The following is a 19,099-nucleotide window of genomic DNA, read 5'->3' on the forward strand; positions in this document are numbered from 1 at the left end:
ATATATTTTATATGCGAGGGGAAAGGAAGGACAAGAGCCCAGTGGGGAGAGTAAGAGAAGGGATAGGATTTCTTCATCGTACGACATCGAAAATGTGGAACAAATTTAGATGCCCATATACGTAGGTGCAATCTGAAAGAGACAATTGTTGAAAAATATGTTCAAAGACAACAGAGGAAAGAGCATTCAGTATCAATAATAAAGTACTGTCATTTTTATTGAATCACGAGACCATCAAGAAAAAATGTTTTAAGGCTTTCTAAGCCTGTTTTGAAGTATTTGTTTTGTTGTTCATTCTACTGCTCACCATATTTTAACAAAATGCGAATAAAATTGGCGCATAACGAAGATGTTCAGATGGCTACTAGCTAGTCATGCGAATTGTGACGATGTCAAAATGTAATGTCAAAATATAAAATGCAAGATGAACATAACAACTTGAAAGATTACCCTACCTGTGATTTGAAACATTCGAATCAATTTTTAGTCAACAAATCAAGTACCGATTGAAAGCTTTGCTATGTACCGAAATGATTTAAAACGTGTATAAATATAACAAGTCCCACATGTATCAGTCAAGACATCGTCATTCTTCGATATATTATAGTGAATGTGAATTGAAGCTCAGGCGATTCCCTCCACGAGACATCCCAATGCTAAATCTGGAATTTTGAAGAATGAAAGTTTAAACCATTACTGGACAGTTTAATAGTAAAATCAATTTTTCATTGTAAGCTTTCACCAACATAGTCATAGTAGAAAGGAAAGAGATTAAAAACTGCGTGTTTCTGAAAGATCACCTCGGGATCGTTTTTATCTCACTTATTTAGAGTAATTATGCTTCCAAATGGAAATTTGACAAATAATTCAAAAGTAGGGAACGTGTCTGAATACTAAAGCTACTTAAAGACATGAGCGACCCTGTGTTTACCTAATTTAAATGCTGAGTTGACCTTGACTAACTTCGGGTTATCTTATCTAAATTTGTGTTTTCGCATGCAAATATGGCTTCTGCCCCTGGACAGTGACTACGGACCGTAACTTCCTAAAATGCTGTCATATTCATCATAAGAACACTGTACCAGGTTCATCCAGGTTTTAAGTATTAAATTACTATCACCACGTTGTTCTTATTTTGTCACAAAACCCAGGATTTTGTGCTCGAGATGCCGTCAATGTCGTTTAGGCTAAGTTAAAATATGACAGAACACCTTACCTAAATAATTCAAATCTGTATATGGTGTTAATAACTGCTTATGTTTTTATTTGTCAGACTCATAAATTTTGGACATTGCTCAAATTCTGGGCCGACTCGCAGCGATTTCGAAGCTGTTATCCAATTGGGTGGCTGAATCTTACCAATATAATGAAAACAATACAAATAGACTCCCTAAGTGGCTGTGAATAGTGACAATCGACCAATCAGATATAACCTTGCAAACACGCTGCGAGTCAGCCGCAAATTCTTTGACATAAGGTAGTGACACCAGAACACTGTGGCTGATACATAAAAATTGTAGCCTGAAAACTTCTCGAAATAAACACGTACGGCGTATTGTAATCGATTCCATTTGTAACCTTTAATATAAAATGATTTCAACGCATAGTGGTGAAGGCATCGCTGTGATTCTACTGAATGTAAGTCATTTAAAATCCAATGTTTCCTAATCATGATACTGTCTCAACCTTCAGCAAAAAGTTCTGAAAACATATGTCACTTCCATTGTACAACTTACTCCACTCTCAATGTACCTAAAGGTATCTTCGTTCACAAAAAATATACATACTTTCGACAATTAATGATATACTATATATGATACAGTCCAAGGACCTTACATAGGGCAACGTTGTCGACAACACAATAAAGGTGTGCAGTGTTTATTGAGCCCAAATATCGACCATGTACGCGTACCACTTGATGTCTTGTGATAATTCGGCAAGTAGTTCTGTTCAATAACTGTAATATTTCTCCTTGCTCCCAACCGGCGAAAACGTTACAGCCGTCAAGTTTCGCTGGCTGCAGGCTTATAATGAATACAATGCAACTGAGTTATAAATAATACTTGTGTATTGTAATTGAATAAAGATTGAAGACAAAGGGTCATGAGTAAGCTACAACAAAGGAGTACGATGAGTGCGACGAGGTTGCGAACGATGCCTAACTTGCCTGACGTGATGTGCATGTAAATACCTTCAAAGTAAGCTTGAATGCCTTCTAAACCATCGAAGGTCCCCATTTTTCTAGTGACTTATCCACTGCGCTTGTTTAAAAATTATAAATAGGCCTAATGTTACATTCCACAATGGCAATTACAGCGATCCAGCCTTCATTTCGTAAGCCGAAATGACTCTATGCTGTCTATGCTATTTTGATGAGAGATGAATTTGGCAGTTTCGTTGCTGTATTCTACTGCATCTAATCATATTCACTGAATTCCTCTGTGCGTTACATATTGCCACAGACTTTCGAGTAAGAAGCGCATTATTCTCGTGAAAATATTTTGATGTAGTCAAGAAACTGTCCGCGACTTTGGTTTGTCAAATATCACATTATAACAGGTGCTGCCAACTAAGCTGTTCGTGCAAAAAGGTGTTCGTGCGCAGTTTTTCAGCGGGCGGGCAATTTTAAGACTAATCAGCTGGCGGGGAGAAAAAAATCGATATTTACTGTGGGCCGGGAAGAAATTTCGTTATTTTCAGTGGGCGGGGAGAAAATTTTTGACAGTAGATACCCAAAAATTCGTCGAGGGAGGGGAAAATTGTAGTTGAATGAAGTTGAGGAAGAGGGGAGCAATGTTCCAAGGTATACTTACTCGCTGCTCGCACGGTTTTGTGTTGATTTCGGTTGCCTAGTGGGTATCTAGTGGGCAATGGGGAATTTCAGTAGTGGGGGAGGGTAGTTGGGAGCTTGAATTGTTGTGGGGAGCGGGGAGCGGGCAGACCATATATACTGGAGGGCAGTGGGCATCAAAATTCAGTGGGAGGGTACAATTTTCGTGTATGCCAGTGGGAGGGCAGATACGAACCCTTCAAATTTTAGGTCAAGGTCAAAATACGTAAAATTGGTACATTAGCCTTCAAAACATGTTTTGTGATGATTTTGTGAAATTGATGAAATCTACCAGTTGGCGGCACCTGTTATAAGAATAACCAATCGCGGACTATCTTCCTGTTCCTCTCAAAAACCTCTGCAAAACGATGTTTATCAGGGTTTTTGTAAGCCTACTTATAAGTGCTATGTCTGTTGGTAATGTTGTAAGAGCCAATGGCGTCATGCATTGATTTCTGCGAGTTATATTAAAAAATTAATACGAGAACCTGCGATCGGCTCTGCTTCGTCCTCAAGTGACTGAGATGAGCGCCTGGTTGGCGTGGCAACCCGTAAGTCTGCAGTGGTTAACTGACCGATAGAGGGCACTGTTACGCCCGTTCGCGTCCGAACCCCCCTGTTTTCTTCTTTGTTGTCTTGGCGTTCCAAATGCGTTCTACACTATATTCTATGGTGGGGCAAAGATGAACAATATGGGAAAGTTAGTTGGCGCAAATCGACGCTCCCTATAACTGCACATCATTATAACCAGATATCCAGTAATGACGAGCGAAGAAGAATCGATGGCCAAAGGGTCACGGGACCTACCAAGTGTCCCAGATGTCAAGTTTGCTGACGATGTAAAATACAGGTATGGTTTATGTTTAATACAACATTATGAGTCAAAACTTTCATTCCTCGTTTTATTTTCCGATTGCCACCTGTCTTTTCACGTCATACTATAGCGCTAGAAGAGTCTGTATGCTTCCTTTTGATGCACTGTAAATGTAACTGAAATGAAAGTATGTCAGTGACACAAAGTGAGAAAAAAACAGAAAAGGAGCACATTATGAATTTTGCGCACGGTTATAAATGAACAGAAAACAACTTTTAACTTTTAACTTTTGCATGGTTTCTTCTGACAGAACGAAACTTGAACTTTTGTTGTTGTTGTGAAGAGACTGGCGTTTTTCTTCGGTTTCTGGGTTCAATATTTCAGCTACTGTTAAATTGCTGCCACATAAAAAGTGTGTCAGCTTAAAGTTATCGGCAATGTTACGTAAATTGTGTAAAATTTATTGCACAAATCAGTTGTACATACTATTGATTAATTACAATTGATGAAAGGAGACCAACCCTTTTACTCACATGTCTTCGAAGGATATTCATTTTCACTGGAAGTCAAATTTTGATGATTGTTTATTTTTAGGTTTCCTGACATGTCTAATATATTAGATAATAGTGCTGTCGAAGATTATCACGGTCGGTGGCAATATTTCACCAAGTTAGATTGTTCACCAATATTTCACTAACACTCGAAAACCTCAAATGAAACCCAGGTGTTTTAACTATCCCATGTTATAAAACGTATGACCACTTGCAGATTATTATATTCTGAACGCGTTGTCATTCTCGCTGTGTTATCTGTGTTGGTAACTTTGGTCAGCATAGAATAACTTATTTTGCCTGAATTCTTCCAGGGCTGATGGCTTTTCCTGTTCGGATTCGCGTGAGAAGTTAGTGAAACAGATCGATACGACTCGTCGTAAAAGTTTGTATCTACAAGCAGCATCTTTGGCTAGTATTGGCTCATTTCACGATGGTCAAATAAGTCAATCTCCAAGTATTTACAGAAAGGTAAGATAAGCTGTTCCTAAGTGTTGAGTATGTATAACTTTGGTATGGAGTCACAGTTACTGATGCTAACAAACCACAAAGAGAAAAAAGGCAGCACTGCAGTAGCTTTGGTGACTTTGCTGTATGTGGTTCTGATTCATTTGCAATGAGTTGTGACACAAATGAGTTGTGACACAAATGAGTTGTGACTAAACATAAATATCCTACGGCTGGTATGGCAAACAATGGGAGTTAAGTTTGCGATTCTTTAACAAATTTATTTACAAACTACTAAGCATGAAGCGTAAGTTTAAAATTAACAAGAATGGATTCACAGAAAGTTAAGAAAACAGTGTAAAGTCTATGGTATGCCATAGGCTTGATAGGTATATCGAATACTACAATGCTATAAGCTTTATCGGCCTATAGTCCAATATAGTACAGAACAGGAGTTCCTATTAATTTACTCTTCCGCTCAGAAGCCACAAAATGAATCACACTGAGGTAATTGGTCCAAAGTTACATGTTCATAGGAAAGTTAGAAAGTCCCACTGACTAACAACTAAATTCAGTTTCGAATCAAAGTCTTAATCCAAACCAGACTGCTCCACTTTACCTTGTCTTACAAAAACAACATTTAACACGATTGGAACTAATTTGGGATAATTGGATAGTGAAGTAGTTTCGGTTTAATCTGCAAATGTAAGCCCATCTGCTTTTCATTTCAAGTTACAAACTTGTAATTTGTAATATTGCACCATTCAGCTATATGGCACCTAACACTTTTGAGAAATTTGAAAAATATAAAGATCCAATTATTCAAAAATTAGTTGTAATTCTAGAAAGAAATTTAGCATTTGATAATACAGCTATATGATCATTAACATCATTATACAAGATTCAGGAAAGTTCATACGTGTATAAATTACAGTGCTAAGGGGCAGTGTGTTTAGGGCGCCTTGAAACAGTTAACGTGGGGAACGGGAGGAGTTGCCTCCTTGTAACGGAGTACAAAACTTACAAAAGGTCATTAAGGCTAATGAGAGGGTATTTCATAAACGTGTCGCAAACTGTGATATAAGAAGTGCCCCCTTTTTATACAACTTGACAACATAAGTACATAGTACAGGCCTAATGTAACAACCCAGTTGATATCCACCTTTATGAACGTCTTTACAAACTTCAAATTCTAAATAACATCTTTTTAGACAATGTTGCACGTAAGTTATGCGTTAGATAATTTGACCATGAGACAAATTTCATTTGTTTGAAACCATACTTTCATACAGGTCTTTACCTAGGTAAATAGTGGCACAGTCACAATTTGAGTCCCTTCAACACTTATTTCTAAATCAGATATTGATGACCTTAATATCTTCTTCTATTACTCTGTAATATATATATATATATATATATATATATATATATATATATATATATATATATGTGTGTGTGTGTGTGTGTGTGTGTGTGTGTGTGTGTGTGTATATATATATATTCCTTTTATTTGTGCCTTAATTTTCAAGATTATAATGAGATGAGCAACCGAAACACCAAGATGTGTATATGATGTATAAGTGCCTGCAACTTCAATCTTTCTTCCTACTATTACTAAATAGAGAAAAGTCAGCCAAACGCTCCTACTTTCAGTCAAAAGACCATAGGAAAAAGGTTTACTTTGTCTTAGTTCTTGGTAAGGCAGCAGAAGTGATAATCTGATTTTCTCAAACAATTTTACGATCTGAAATGCGTTGTCAGTGGCAGTCTATATAACGGAATAGAGATATCCAATGTTGTATCCAGTGGTAGTCTATATAACGGAATAGAGATATCCAATGTTGTATCCAGTGGCAGTCTATATAACGGAATAGAGATATCCAATATTGTATCCAGTGGTAGTCTATTTATATAACGGAATAGAGATATCCAATGTTGTATCCAGTGGTAGTCTATATAACGGAATAGAGATATCCAATATTGTATCCAGCGGTATTCTATATAACGGAATAGAGATATCCAATATTGTATCCAGCGGTAGTCTATAACGGAATAGAGATATCCAATATTGTATCCAGCGGTATTCTATATAACGGAATAGAGATATCCAATATTGTATCCAGCGGTAGTCTATAACGGAATAGAGATATCAATATTGTATCCAGCGGTAGTCTATAACGGAATAGAGATATCCAATATTGTATCCAGCGGTAGTCTATAAAGGATATAGAGATATCCAATATTGTATCCAGTGGTAGTGTATAACGGAATAGAGATATCCAATATTGTATCCAGCGGTAGTCTATAACGGAATAGAGATATCCAATATTGTATCCAGCGGTAGTCTATAACGGAATAGAGATATCCAATATTGTATCCAGCGGTAGTCTATAACGGAATAGAGATATCCAATATTGTATCCAGCGGTAGTCTATAACAAATATAGAGATATCCAATATTCTATCAAACTTTCTTTTTCAAAGCGAAATAACACAACATAAACTTGATAAGACATTATGTACATTGAAATGTTTCCCGAGCAAAGACCCAGTGTCACTCCGGAGTATCATCATTTTATGTTCCTCTCTGTTGTTTTATGCGACAATCAAACTATCAGCCCGGTGACTTGGTTTAGTTATGAGAGTTTTCGCATGTTTCGTGTAGTATCGGTTTTGATGCACAGTCGAATACAAAAAAACAACATACCGCCTTCCATCTATTGTCAAAGCATCGTCAGTCAAAAACAGAACAGAGTTGTGCGAAGTTTCGTTTTAAAATAGCAATCTTAGGAATAATAATTTATAATATTTCAGCAGACCATTTAGAACTTTGTAAAGGGGTTTCACCATTCAAAGAACAGCTGCTATTGAAATAAAGCGGTAGTAAACAAGAAAACCACATCGGTGAGCATATAACGATGACACCAGTAACACTGACACTCCGGCTGAGTATGCCATGTCCGTTAGAAATGTTCTAAACTTGACGAAAACTTTAGTTAGCGCGAAGATAACCTTTTCAGTGACACTGGTAGTCTGACAGGTTTTTATCGATCTGGAAATGACTTGAAGAAGAAGCGACCTGCTTAGTTATTGTGTACAAATCGATATGTAGCTGTTGGGTCGATAGACGATAATTTGTGGTTGCTAGAGAAAACATATGTAATGAACAATTGGTAGAGGACGAAAGGCCAGTGCGTCAAGCAGGAGTTGGGAAAATATCACCAGTCTGGGAAGCTTGAACTATTCTCCTGACATTATAACGAAAGACTGAATGTTGCAGAGTCCGACTAAAAGAGTGTCTTGAGTCCGTAGTGGTAAAAGAAAGGTAATGCGACTTGTAGAGTCCATGTCGAGCAGTAACGTTAAAACGATGTCATCATGAACAGGTTTCCAAAGTTGCTTCTACGGAGAGATTGAAGTCGTCTAAAGAAACCAAACAAGCGACAAGACTTGAAGACGAAATGAACAACGATCATCTGCAGAAGTTACAGAGTATATTTGAGGTTAGTTACTGTAATTTACTGTCTTTAAGAGCAAGTAAGTCGATGAGAAACAATTCATCAAACGATAAATGAACATTGAATTACGACGGACTATAATGATGAAACAATGCCCAATACAAGCAATTGTTGATTTACAGCAGTACATTTAGATGCGAATTAAAGTCGCTTGTCGGCAGATACTATTTACAATAAACGTCTACCGCCGTTTGTGTGTATTATTCTACAAACTGATGTAATTACGTAAGCATTGAACAGTGGATCACAGTGCTACTTAATCTACAAATTCTTACAGCCCATCGCTAGCTACTCGCCCTTGTTGTCTGGTGCCATGCATTGGGGTTGTTGTTGCTCGGCGAGTCACTAAGCTGTACACAATATTCAGAGCAGTAAAGAGCCATAGTGCGTAGTCATCGAAGGGCTTTGAGACAGTTGTCTGTATCTGTTACACCTCGTTATAACCTTACCAAAACAAATCACAATGACCTAGACTTTCGTGAAAGTTTTTCCTAGCGTACCGAACTGTTGGTGTTTGTGCCAAAGTTTTAAAAAATCACCTTGCATAAAATGTATTGAATTACTTCACCACAATGTGTGTATACTTTGAATAAGTACACATCCAATGGTATAGTCATTGTACATATTGAAGGAAATATACAGATACTAACAAGCTGACAGAGAGAGAGAGAGAGAGAGAGAGAGAGAGAGAGAGAGAGAGAGAGAGAGAGAGAGAGAGAGAGAGAGAGAGAGGTGTTGAAGACTAACATGTCGAATTGAGAATATTTCTATAGCACATAGACAAATTCGAATCAAAGGTTTTATCATGGGTTACCGTAAAATATTTTTTGAGGACAGTGTTGATTGATCGATAAGTAGTACAAAGTGTTTTCAAAATTGAATTCAACGTATCTGGGTGAGATTACGTAGCAGAGAAGCATAAGTTGCCAAACAAGTTACGGTTGTATGGACTATTATGTCAAATTTTGTTTCTCTGTATAACATCAGATTCTTGATTCAGTTGATTAGAATTCACGAAAGTCTGTACCATTACGGTGCCATAAAGCACTGCTATATGCAAATGAGCCATTGCAAATAAGAGAACGCCTGGCATTTATCTCACTTGAACAACATTAAAAATTTAAGGTTTCTTTGGTAAATAAAGGCGCCCTGGCAGTAAAATTGATCGGCACACCATTCAAATGGATTTAAATCTTCCCAAAATTTAATCCTCATCATTGTACGTGAAATGCTGCCATACTAACCTTTAGGTATCAACGTGAAATAAAGATTTACAAATAATTGATTTGAAATGCCTTCAGTAAAATGTTTTGTTTTGTTGGCTTTTGGAGGTGCGATCTCATGTAACAGTGAGTACTGTTTATGGTTTTGATATAAAAGGACTGGAACATGGTTTTAGCGCTATAGTTCACATGGCTACATTATTTTGACAAATTATGTTACGTTACTCTGCAACTAGCGATGGATAGAAACAACAAGAAACGTTAAAAAAATACAAGAACATGTCTGTAGCAAAAAAAAAGTGCGAGGTTTCTAATAACATGAAGAAGTAGACAGATTTAAATTTCAACCAAGGGAAATCTTATAAACATCTTACGGACATTAAATGAAACCAACAGTTACATTCACACGAATGTTCAATGTATTAGCTTAGCTATGTGATCTTCAATACGTAAGAGACTTACTGCCATGGTAGCCTTTATGCACACAATAAACTGCTAGCATGACTCATCATAATACCAGACTAACTGAGATCAACGCATCTCTTTGAAATTTTGATAAACTTAGGAAGCTGATGAAGATGGCGGTGGTGGATTGGATATTGATGAATTTCGTCAAGCTATGAAGAAAACAATGGGGGCGGGACAGGTAAGATATTCGCAGTCAATTCATAATTATTTTATCACAGGGTGTAATTGAGGTTATTCTGTGACTTTTGTTCTAATAATATGAGCAAATCTGTGCACTGTACAATGTGCATCGCTCGGGGACAGTTTTTCCTACATATAATTTTGAACTTTACTTTGCCGACCTGTTACTTATGTAGATTCATTTTGAAGGCTATGGAGCAATTGAGGTTTCCATAATCTTGTTTGTGAAAATTGAAAATCCAAATGTTTTGTTAGTTCTCGCGGAAGTTTGTTTTCTGTGATTTAAACTTAATCGTGATCTTGAAAAGGCAATTTTTTGGTAAATGTTCTAAATTCTCAAACTAATAATTATTCGGTTGAAGCGACAAACGAACAATGCATTCCAGGATATTGTGTTCTCAACCGAAAAAAACACTCAATCATCACGTAGCATTCGAATAATGTAATTTGAACATGATTGGAACTAATTTCGGATAACTGGATGGTGAAGTAAGGTCGTTTTACACAATTGTCTTTGTGAGTAATTTGTAATATTGCAACATTCAGCTATATGGCACCAAACACTTTTGAGAAATATGAAAAATATGAAGATCCCAATATCCCAAATTAGTTCCAATCGTGTTTTTCTAAAAAGGTACATCAAACGCACTGACAAGATGTATTTTGATGAAACAACAGAAACAGAGTGAAATACAAATTAAAACGTGGTGTCAGGGTTAAAAATAATCCGTGACATTATTCGACCAACCATTTTTCACCCTGAAATCAGAGAATGAAAGTCGAAATATGGGCAAATTTCACGATTTTATCGGTTCACTTGACCATTAACATTTAAATTGGACTAAATTTCGATCTTGAATTTGCTCTGTTAGCATTCTATTTCTGAATTAAGAATGACACGTTCAGCGCGGTGTCTTTTGCGGCAAACCTTATTTGTAATCAATAATGCAAATGGGAATTACGAATTGGGTGAAATACTAAACTGTAGTTGGTTTTTCAAAGTAGAAATAGCGACGTGAACCGCTAGTTGTGCAATGTTAACTGCAAATCGAAATTAGAAATTAGAAATTAGCACCACGTGACCAACTTAGGGAGCCTCCATATTTTACATAGGTGTTGGCGGAAATCAGGGGGTTTAGTTTTACAACACAGCTGGAGTCAGACATTAAAAGACACTGTTAGTGGGACTTATTCTACATGAGCTTTTTGTGGAACTATGGCAATAACAACAAAATTGAACGAAATGTGAAACCAACCTTGTAGTTTAAAAAGAAAAGAAATGAGTATATGGATATAACTGCAGCAGTTGTAGCAGTTTTACGAACTTTCTGTAAATTGAGTTACAGTTTTGAAACGAACACGAACAGTAAATAGGTATATACACTTCTTGATATGACACTTTAACCTACGATTATTCATTTGGTTCTGACGAGTTACTTTGAATGTCAAGTTCATGGATAACAGTGACTCCTCAGAAGCTAAGGATTAATTTTAGGCAAACTGTCATAACTAGAAACGTGTATTACTCGCGTAAAATTGATCATTTGTTTCTGAGGGGGGCTAACTTTAGTGTCAAGTTCACTATCCCGTAAAGGAAGTTGACATCCGTGAATTTGATACTTAACGAACTCGTCAGAATCAAACGATTTATTGAATTGTAGACAAAAGTGTCACAACTACAGATATATATACCAGTTTACTGTTCTAGTTCGTTTTCAAACTGTTCTATTCATCGAATGTTCGTAAAACTGCTACAGTTGTATTGTTGTAGACACCCGCTGCAGTTGTTATCGATTGGACATCCATGACAGTTGTATCAATATAGAGATTGTAAGCTATTAAGGTTATACTCAAATCGAATGTACATCGATTCATGGTTGTGTATTAGGTATTATATCATACCAGTATATTGATGGTGCAAATACAGCGAAAAGAACCGTGGTATATTGGCGATATACCACGCACAGGCGCTCCTTAGCTAGGTAGTCTGCTAAGGAGATCACTTTTCGGATCGATCTATTGATCCCGTAGTCGATATGCCCGCCACTGCAACAGTGGCGGGCATATCGACTACGGGATCAATAGATCGATCCGAAAAGTGATCTCCTTGGCAGACTACCCAGCTAAGGAGCGCCTGTGATACCACGGCTGGCATGCGCACTAGCTCTCGGCTTGAGGAAAAGTCCTTTTATGACGTTCAATGCCAGAATTTCAATATACTGTTATGATATAATAGCAATAAATCACACCCAGCGACGGTATACCACTCGATTTTGACCATTTCACTTCATATATGCACTCGCTATCGCTCGTGCATATATGTCGTGAACTGGTCGAAATCTCGTGGTATACCATCGCTGGGTGTGCTTTATTGCTTAATCATTCAATTTTGTTGGTGTTACCACAGTTAAACAAACAGCTTTTGTAAAATGCAGCTCCCCAAACTGTCTTTTTGATGTCTGAGCCCCGAACAGTGTTGTAAACTAAATCCCCTTCTATCTACCACCCCCCCCCCCCCGGTCAAACATGAAAAGTTCCCTCAGTTGGGATCACGTGGTGCAAATTTCTAATTTCTAATTTCGATTTGCTGTTTACATTGCACAACTAGAGGTTTCGTCTATAAAGTCGCTATTCGTACTCGGGAAAACCAACTACAATTTAGCATTTTACCTCATTCGTAATTTCTATTTGTATTTATTTGTTAAAAATAAGGTTGGCCGATAAAGATACCGCGCTGAACGTGTTATTCTTAATTCAGAAACAGAATGCTAACAGAGCAAATTCAAGACCGAAATCTGGTCCAGTTTTTATGTAAATGGTCAAGTGAACCGATGAAATAATGAAATTTGCCCATATTTCGACTTTCATTCTCTGATTTCAGGGTGAATAAATGGTTGGCCGAATAATGTCACGGATTAAATGGTCAAGTGAACCGGCGAAATAATGATATTTGCCCATATTTCGACTTCCATTTCTTAATTTCAGGGTGAAAAAATGGTTGGTCGAATAATGTCACGGATTAGGGCGTTTTACATGATGTGTAAATGGAGATGGGGAGGGAGGTCAGATATCGATGCAAAACAAACAAACTTTCGTAGTGAATGAGAATAACCAGGTAGTGAATGAGAATAACCAGGGAACATGAATATCCAGGGAACATGAATAACCAGGGAACATGACGAAAAGCAGCTTTAAGGTGGTACGCGCCTCGAAAGTTAAAGACTTAAAAATTTGATCAAACTTTCCTCAAGTAAACTCGCAACCATTCTCAAATCAAGAATAATGTCGGGGGGTCACTGTGCAAAGTTTGGCACTCGGGAAACAAATTGCCCAAGATTTACCGATATTTGAAATTCGAAATGGCCAACATCCCAGTGTTAACTCTGTTGAGAAAAAATTCTTCATTGTCAAAAAACTAAGTTTAAATTTTCTCTACTCCCAGAGCTTTAAAATGAGCCCCCAAAAGTGGTAGACCAGAAATGTATTTGAACAATTTGAGCGTGCAAATATCTGTCCGACTATCTGTCCGAATATCTGTCCGACTACCTGTCCCAATATCTGTCCCAATTTCTGTCCCAATATCTGTCCCAATATCTGTCCCAAAGGCAATGTGTTCTTTCTCTTGGGAAATATGAACTTCCCGAATTTCACAAAACTTAGTCTGTGAAAACTTACTTCATAACCTTCAAAATGAGTCCCCACAAGTGGTAGGTCAAAAGAATGTTGTAAAAGTTTGAGAGACCGAGTATCTTTCTCCGAGAGAATTATACATACATACTTCAGACAGACTGATAACAACATATTAAGGTAGTCATGTGGTACACCTACCTCTACATCGCATTGAGTTTTTATGATATAATAAAAACCTATCACTTTACAGGTTGATGATCGACAGTTGGCGATTGTGTTTATGAAAGTTGACGCAAACTGCGATGGAACAGTTGACTGGGTAACTATATTACTTATGTATACATATTAAACACATATTGCCTGTCATGAGGGCTATAGCGCCCGTCTATTACCCCGAGGGGCCGTGTGTTACCAGAAACACATCGCTATTCCCCGAGGCCGTAGGCCGAGGGGTATAGCGATGTGTTTCTGGTAACACACGGCCACGAGGGGTAATAGACGAGCGCTATAGCCCGAATAAAGACCAGGCGATAGGTGTTTTATAACACACCACATGCTCATGTTGTATTGTTATATAGTTTTTAATGTGTTTTGATATTTTGCACCACAACAATCCATTGTAACAAGTTTACTGGGCGATGTTTCCACAGCGGTTTCAGTTGTACGTGGTAGTACCACTTTCTTTCAAAAAATATTCTAAGCATACCTAGCGACATCCTTAGTTGCACTTTAATCTTTTCCATCGATGAGCTGTTCAAGTTCCTACGCTGTTGGAATGTTGGAAAATGTTGGAAAATCTGTTTTAGAGAATGTGTCGTCATGTATCCCGCGGACGCACATCACGTTCCAGTCGCCCGCCATAGTTGCAAAGCTGCAGACGACACTATGGTCACGTGACCAGACACTTTTCCAAATTTGGTCAGGACTATTTCCCTAGGGAAATAGCTTTTCAAAAATACCCTCTGACGTCACTTTTGTCGATCCGATGGGGACTAGACGTATCTATTTTCTCGTCACGTGACGTGTTCTGGCGAATCGCGACACGGAATGAGCATGTGGCGTGTTATAAATATTAATATCTCAAATTTTGGCATTTTTGGTTGAGTTCGCTTATTTTGTTTACACCCATTTCATTCAAACTACATCATTGAAGTAACTGTTAAGTAACCTGTGTCATAGTCTCTTAGGTTTTCAACATTCAGGTAATATTGTCCTGTGCAAAAGTTCAAAACATTCCTTAAATATAAGGTTCTGCGAACGAATATAATGTTCCCTCACAGTTTTCCCGTCTCTAGTGAAAGAACTAAACATGAATTTTATTCTGTTATTGCTGATTTCACAATCATATTTTTTATTTCTTCAGGACGAATATTTATCATATATGCTGTTAGAATATCAAGAGCGCGATCTTATGAATAATCTGTTTAAAGATGTAAGTATTACGATAAAATTCTTAAATATTTGATAACTTTGAAATGAGCAACAATGCTACATAAATTCAAACTAAATTCATTTTTAATCAAGAAGTGTTAGCCCAGTGTTTATTTGTCTGTACAAGAGGGCAACACGAAATATACTTTGCATTAAAGGAAATTAGGGTCTCTGCTTCTGACTGAATGTTTATAGAGTTTATATTTTGATGGTGACCGATTGACGACATCATTTATACGGACTAATCGATCAGACATCATAGTGACCGATTGATCACACATAGTGACTGATTGATTAATCACGTTATAGGGACTTATTTGTAACACATTAACTGATTGATCACAAAGTGACTTGTCTGTATAGTGACTGATTGGTCACACATAGTGACTAATTGGTCACACATTACAATGACTGATTGGTCACACATCAAAGTAACTGTGTAGTCACACATCATAGTGAGTGATTTGTCACACATCATAAGGACTGATTGATCACACATTATAGTGACTGGTTGGTCAAATAAAGTGACTAATTGGTCACACATTATAAGGACTTATTTGTCAAACATAGTGACTGATTGATCACACATTATAGTGACTGATTGGTCACACACAGTGACCGATTGGTCACTCATTATAAGGACTTATTTATCACACATCATAGTAACTGAGTAGTCACACATCATAAGGACTGATTGATCACACATTATAGTGACTGATTGGTCACACACAGTGACTAATTGGTCACTCATTATAAGGACTTATTTGTCACACATAGTGACTGATTGGTCACACACAGTGACCGATTGGTCACTCATTATAAGGACTTATTTGTCACACATCATAGTAACTGAGTAGTCACACATCATAAGGACTGACTGATTTATCACACATTATAGTGACTGATTAGTTGGGATTATTATAGTAACTGTTTGGTCGAATATTATGGTGACTGATTTGTCTTCCGATTAACTAATGAAACAACGTTGAGATCAAAGTCAGCAACTACAGAGTCGCTGTCAAAAAAGGGGCATACTCCTTTACTTAGACCGACAATGAGTTTTTCACAAAAGCGTTCTCCAATAAATATATCGCGTCACACAACAATATGCGTTGTCATTTAAAAGTTTTTAGGTGATATCATTTCCGATGTTATCATAGAGACCCTCCTTTGTGTACGCTGCCATTTACTGTTCAAAAACTTATTTTTGATGTTAACAATTGACCTTTGCTTTATTCTTATCATTTGTTTACTTAAATTTCCTATTTTACAGTTCGTAAGTACAACTTCTTGCTTGCCACGCATCTGTTGTAAATGCACTGTCATTTTGCTTTGTCTAATCGTTTTTCGAATGGCTTGATCAAGCGATGATTTTAAATTCGGTGTTTCACTAACATTTCATTTCGAGTGTTTTTGAACTCTTGTTATTTTTGAAGTGTTTCAACAAATTAAAACGTCGAATATAAATTTACTGACAAATTCTCTGTTAGGGCGACTTTCATCAACTTTTGACATTTTACCTTTTCAGGTACCATTCCCAAAACAACTGAGAGAGATTTCAAGGTGAGAAATTTGTTAAACGATAACGCAATTCAAAATTCCAATCTGAGCTCCTGTAACAAGTCAACAACATAGTTGATGCACGAGAAACCAATGTTTGTCCCAATATGTATGTAGACGATGAGCCGTACTCAAAGTTCGACTAAAACTGTTTACACCATGACATATTTATGTAATGATGCGTTGTTTTTGTTACATACTGCACAGCAACCATCGTGATATGATAAGCAGTGTCAAGTTCTTGCCAACCATCACTCATCGCCATGGTAGTGTTGCAGACGAATCAGATCACTCTGTTGGGCGATACATTTCTGTCAGTAAAGAAGGTGTCGTCAACTTCTGGACTCTCGATATGAATAATTTAAGATCTGTCACGGTAAGATTTCAAACCGACAAACACATTTCAACACTTTCCTTTCATAGTTTCTTCGAACAAATTTCTTCTTGTTGAACCCTAAAACTCAATGTGCATTTAGTCACATGCATCTCACGTACGCGTGACAGCACAATCCCTGGACAACTTTTCTCATAGTTAAAGTAAGATGTGACGTTTTATGAATCCGATTAAGAATTCACAATGCTGCTACCTACTCAGTCTAGATCATCTTTTAAGTGAAGCCAGCTTATGAAGTGCTGTGTCACTATTTAGCCCTGCATAGAAGCCTTCAGACGCAAACTGAAAAAGTTTAGTAAGATTAAAATTTGAAATTTAAAGGTACTGTAGCAGTAATTTTCCATGATTTTTACTTAATAATTATAATAATAATAATAATAATTTATTCATTTATAAAGCGACTCAATCCACACAAAAAGTGTGATCAGAGACGCTGGGTAAAATACAATCAATATTATAAAAGGTAACAGGAATTAAAAACAAAACAAAAACATCAATACAATGGATGAGTTCAGTTTAAAGCAGAATTAAAAAGAAGTGTTTTAAGACTTGATTTAAAACTTGGCAGGCTTGGGGAGCGACGAACCTCAATCGGAAGTTTGTTCCATAAAAAGGGGCAGCAATACTGAAGGCACGGTCCCATATTTCTTTGTACGCGACCTGCTTTGACACAGTTTAAATTGGTCAGCGGACCTCAGATTACGGGTTGGGACGTTCAAATTGACCATGAAAGATAAGTTGGACCGAGTGAGTGGATACATTTAAAGGTGAAGATAAGAATCTTAAAAACAATACGTTGAGAAACAGGCAGCCAATGCAACTGAAACAAAATCGGGGTGATATGCTCAATGACTCTTGAGCGAGTTACAATTCTAGCAGCTATATTCTGGATACGTTGAATGCGAAGAGAATTACATGAATCAATGCGAGATGTCACAAAAGCGTGAGTCAACTGTTCCATGTCTGATCTAGAAAGATATTTGCGAATATTTTCAATGCGTCGTAAGTGAAAAATAGCTGAGCGGCAGATACTGTTGACTTGAGGGTGCATCATAAGACCAGAATCCAGGATAACTCCACGACTCTGCCTGACTTTGAACAGGAATCAAGGTGTCACCGACCTGTATTTTGTTTTGTGTATGTCGATGGCAAGTTCTTGTTCTCTTCCATGTATGTTGAAACAAAAACCAATTAGCCTATCAACAATGTGTTTGTACGTGCAAAAATCACCGTTATTATTTACAATTTGAATCCCAGTCAAGATCAAAATTCACCTGTAAACAATAAATGATCCAGTCTAGCCATGTACAGGTTTAATGGACAAGTTAAACACCGTATCTCAGCATGCTTTAGGGAAAAAAACAAGAAACTATAGTTGACATAATAAACAAAAATAATGAGTAAATCATCAAGGATGACATACAAAAATGTACCGTGGCAAGCTACTTGTTTCAAAGTAAGGCAAGCAATCTAACAACTGTTAACTTTGATTTTCATTTCAGTTGGAACAACCACGTGACAAGGTCAAGCCGATGTGGATCACAGATATGGTGTGTATGCCCAATATCAATATGATAGCAATGTCATCGACAGAACGAGATTTATGTAAGTGTTATCATGTTTGAAAGTAACCCATTGATTTTGTATCAGATGCATCAATATAGGATTCCATTGTGTTTATGACGCACTCTTTTTGTAAATGTTATCATGTTCTTCAAATTTACTGATCGTATTAATTTATCTGAAAGTACAAGTAAGACTGTTAACTCTTCCTAAACAGGTTTTTACGATGTCAATGGCAGCAAATTTGACAAAGTTTTCCAAGTATCAGGAATGGAACATGCAGCTCTGTGTATGGATTACTGGTGAGTGAGTGTTTCATAAAACAACCCTATCCGTACATTCCTTCCTAAAACCAAACACTTCATCACCAAGCATGAACTCAGATATGTCTTTGCGTTTAAAGATTTTCCTCCAATACAGGCTCAGTGGGTGTTTCTAAAATTTTCTCCGATATTTATGCCACCAGTGGTCGACAGATACTATATTTATAG

At 37.1% G+C, this 19,099-nt stretch overlaps 1 protein-coding gene across 1 annotated transcript in view; it reads left to right on the forward strand.

Annotated features, from left to right (window-relative positions):
* The first annotated feature begins 7,783 nt into the window (after positions 1–7,783).
* LOC139144303 (WD repeat-containing protein on Y chromosome-like) overlaps positions 7,784–19,099 on the forward strand; it is a 46,094-nt gene continuing 34,778 nt past the window's right edge. Inside the window, exons 1-8 of the mRNA XM_070714994.1 lie at positions 7,784–8,144; positions 9,948–10,028; positions 13,911–13,979; positions 15,024–15,092; positions 16,620–16,654; positions 16,859–17,027; positions 18,548–18,650; positions 18,826–18,910. Coding sequence (XP_070571095.1) covers positions 8,103–8,144; positions 9,948–10,028; positions 13,911–13,979; positions 15,024–15,092; positions 16,620–16,654; positions 16,859–17,027; positions 18,548–18,650; positions 18,826–18,910 — 653 coding nt within the window. The 5' untranslated portion in view covers positions 7,784–8,102. The remainder of the gene's footprint in view (positions 8,145–9,947; positions 10,029–13,910; positions 13,980–15,023; positions 15,093–16,619; positions 16,655–16,858; positions 17,028–18,547; positions 18,651–18,825; positions 18,911–19,099) is intronic.

This window comes from Ptychodera flava, chromosome 11, assembly GCF_041260155.1.
Source record: "Ptychodera flava strain L36383 chromosome 11, AS_Pfla_20210202, whole genome shotgun sequence".
NCBI classification, from domain to species: domain Eukaryota; kingdom Metazoa; phylum Hemichordata; class Enteropneusta; family Ptychoderidae; genus Ptychodera; species Ptychodera flava.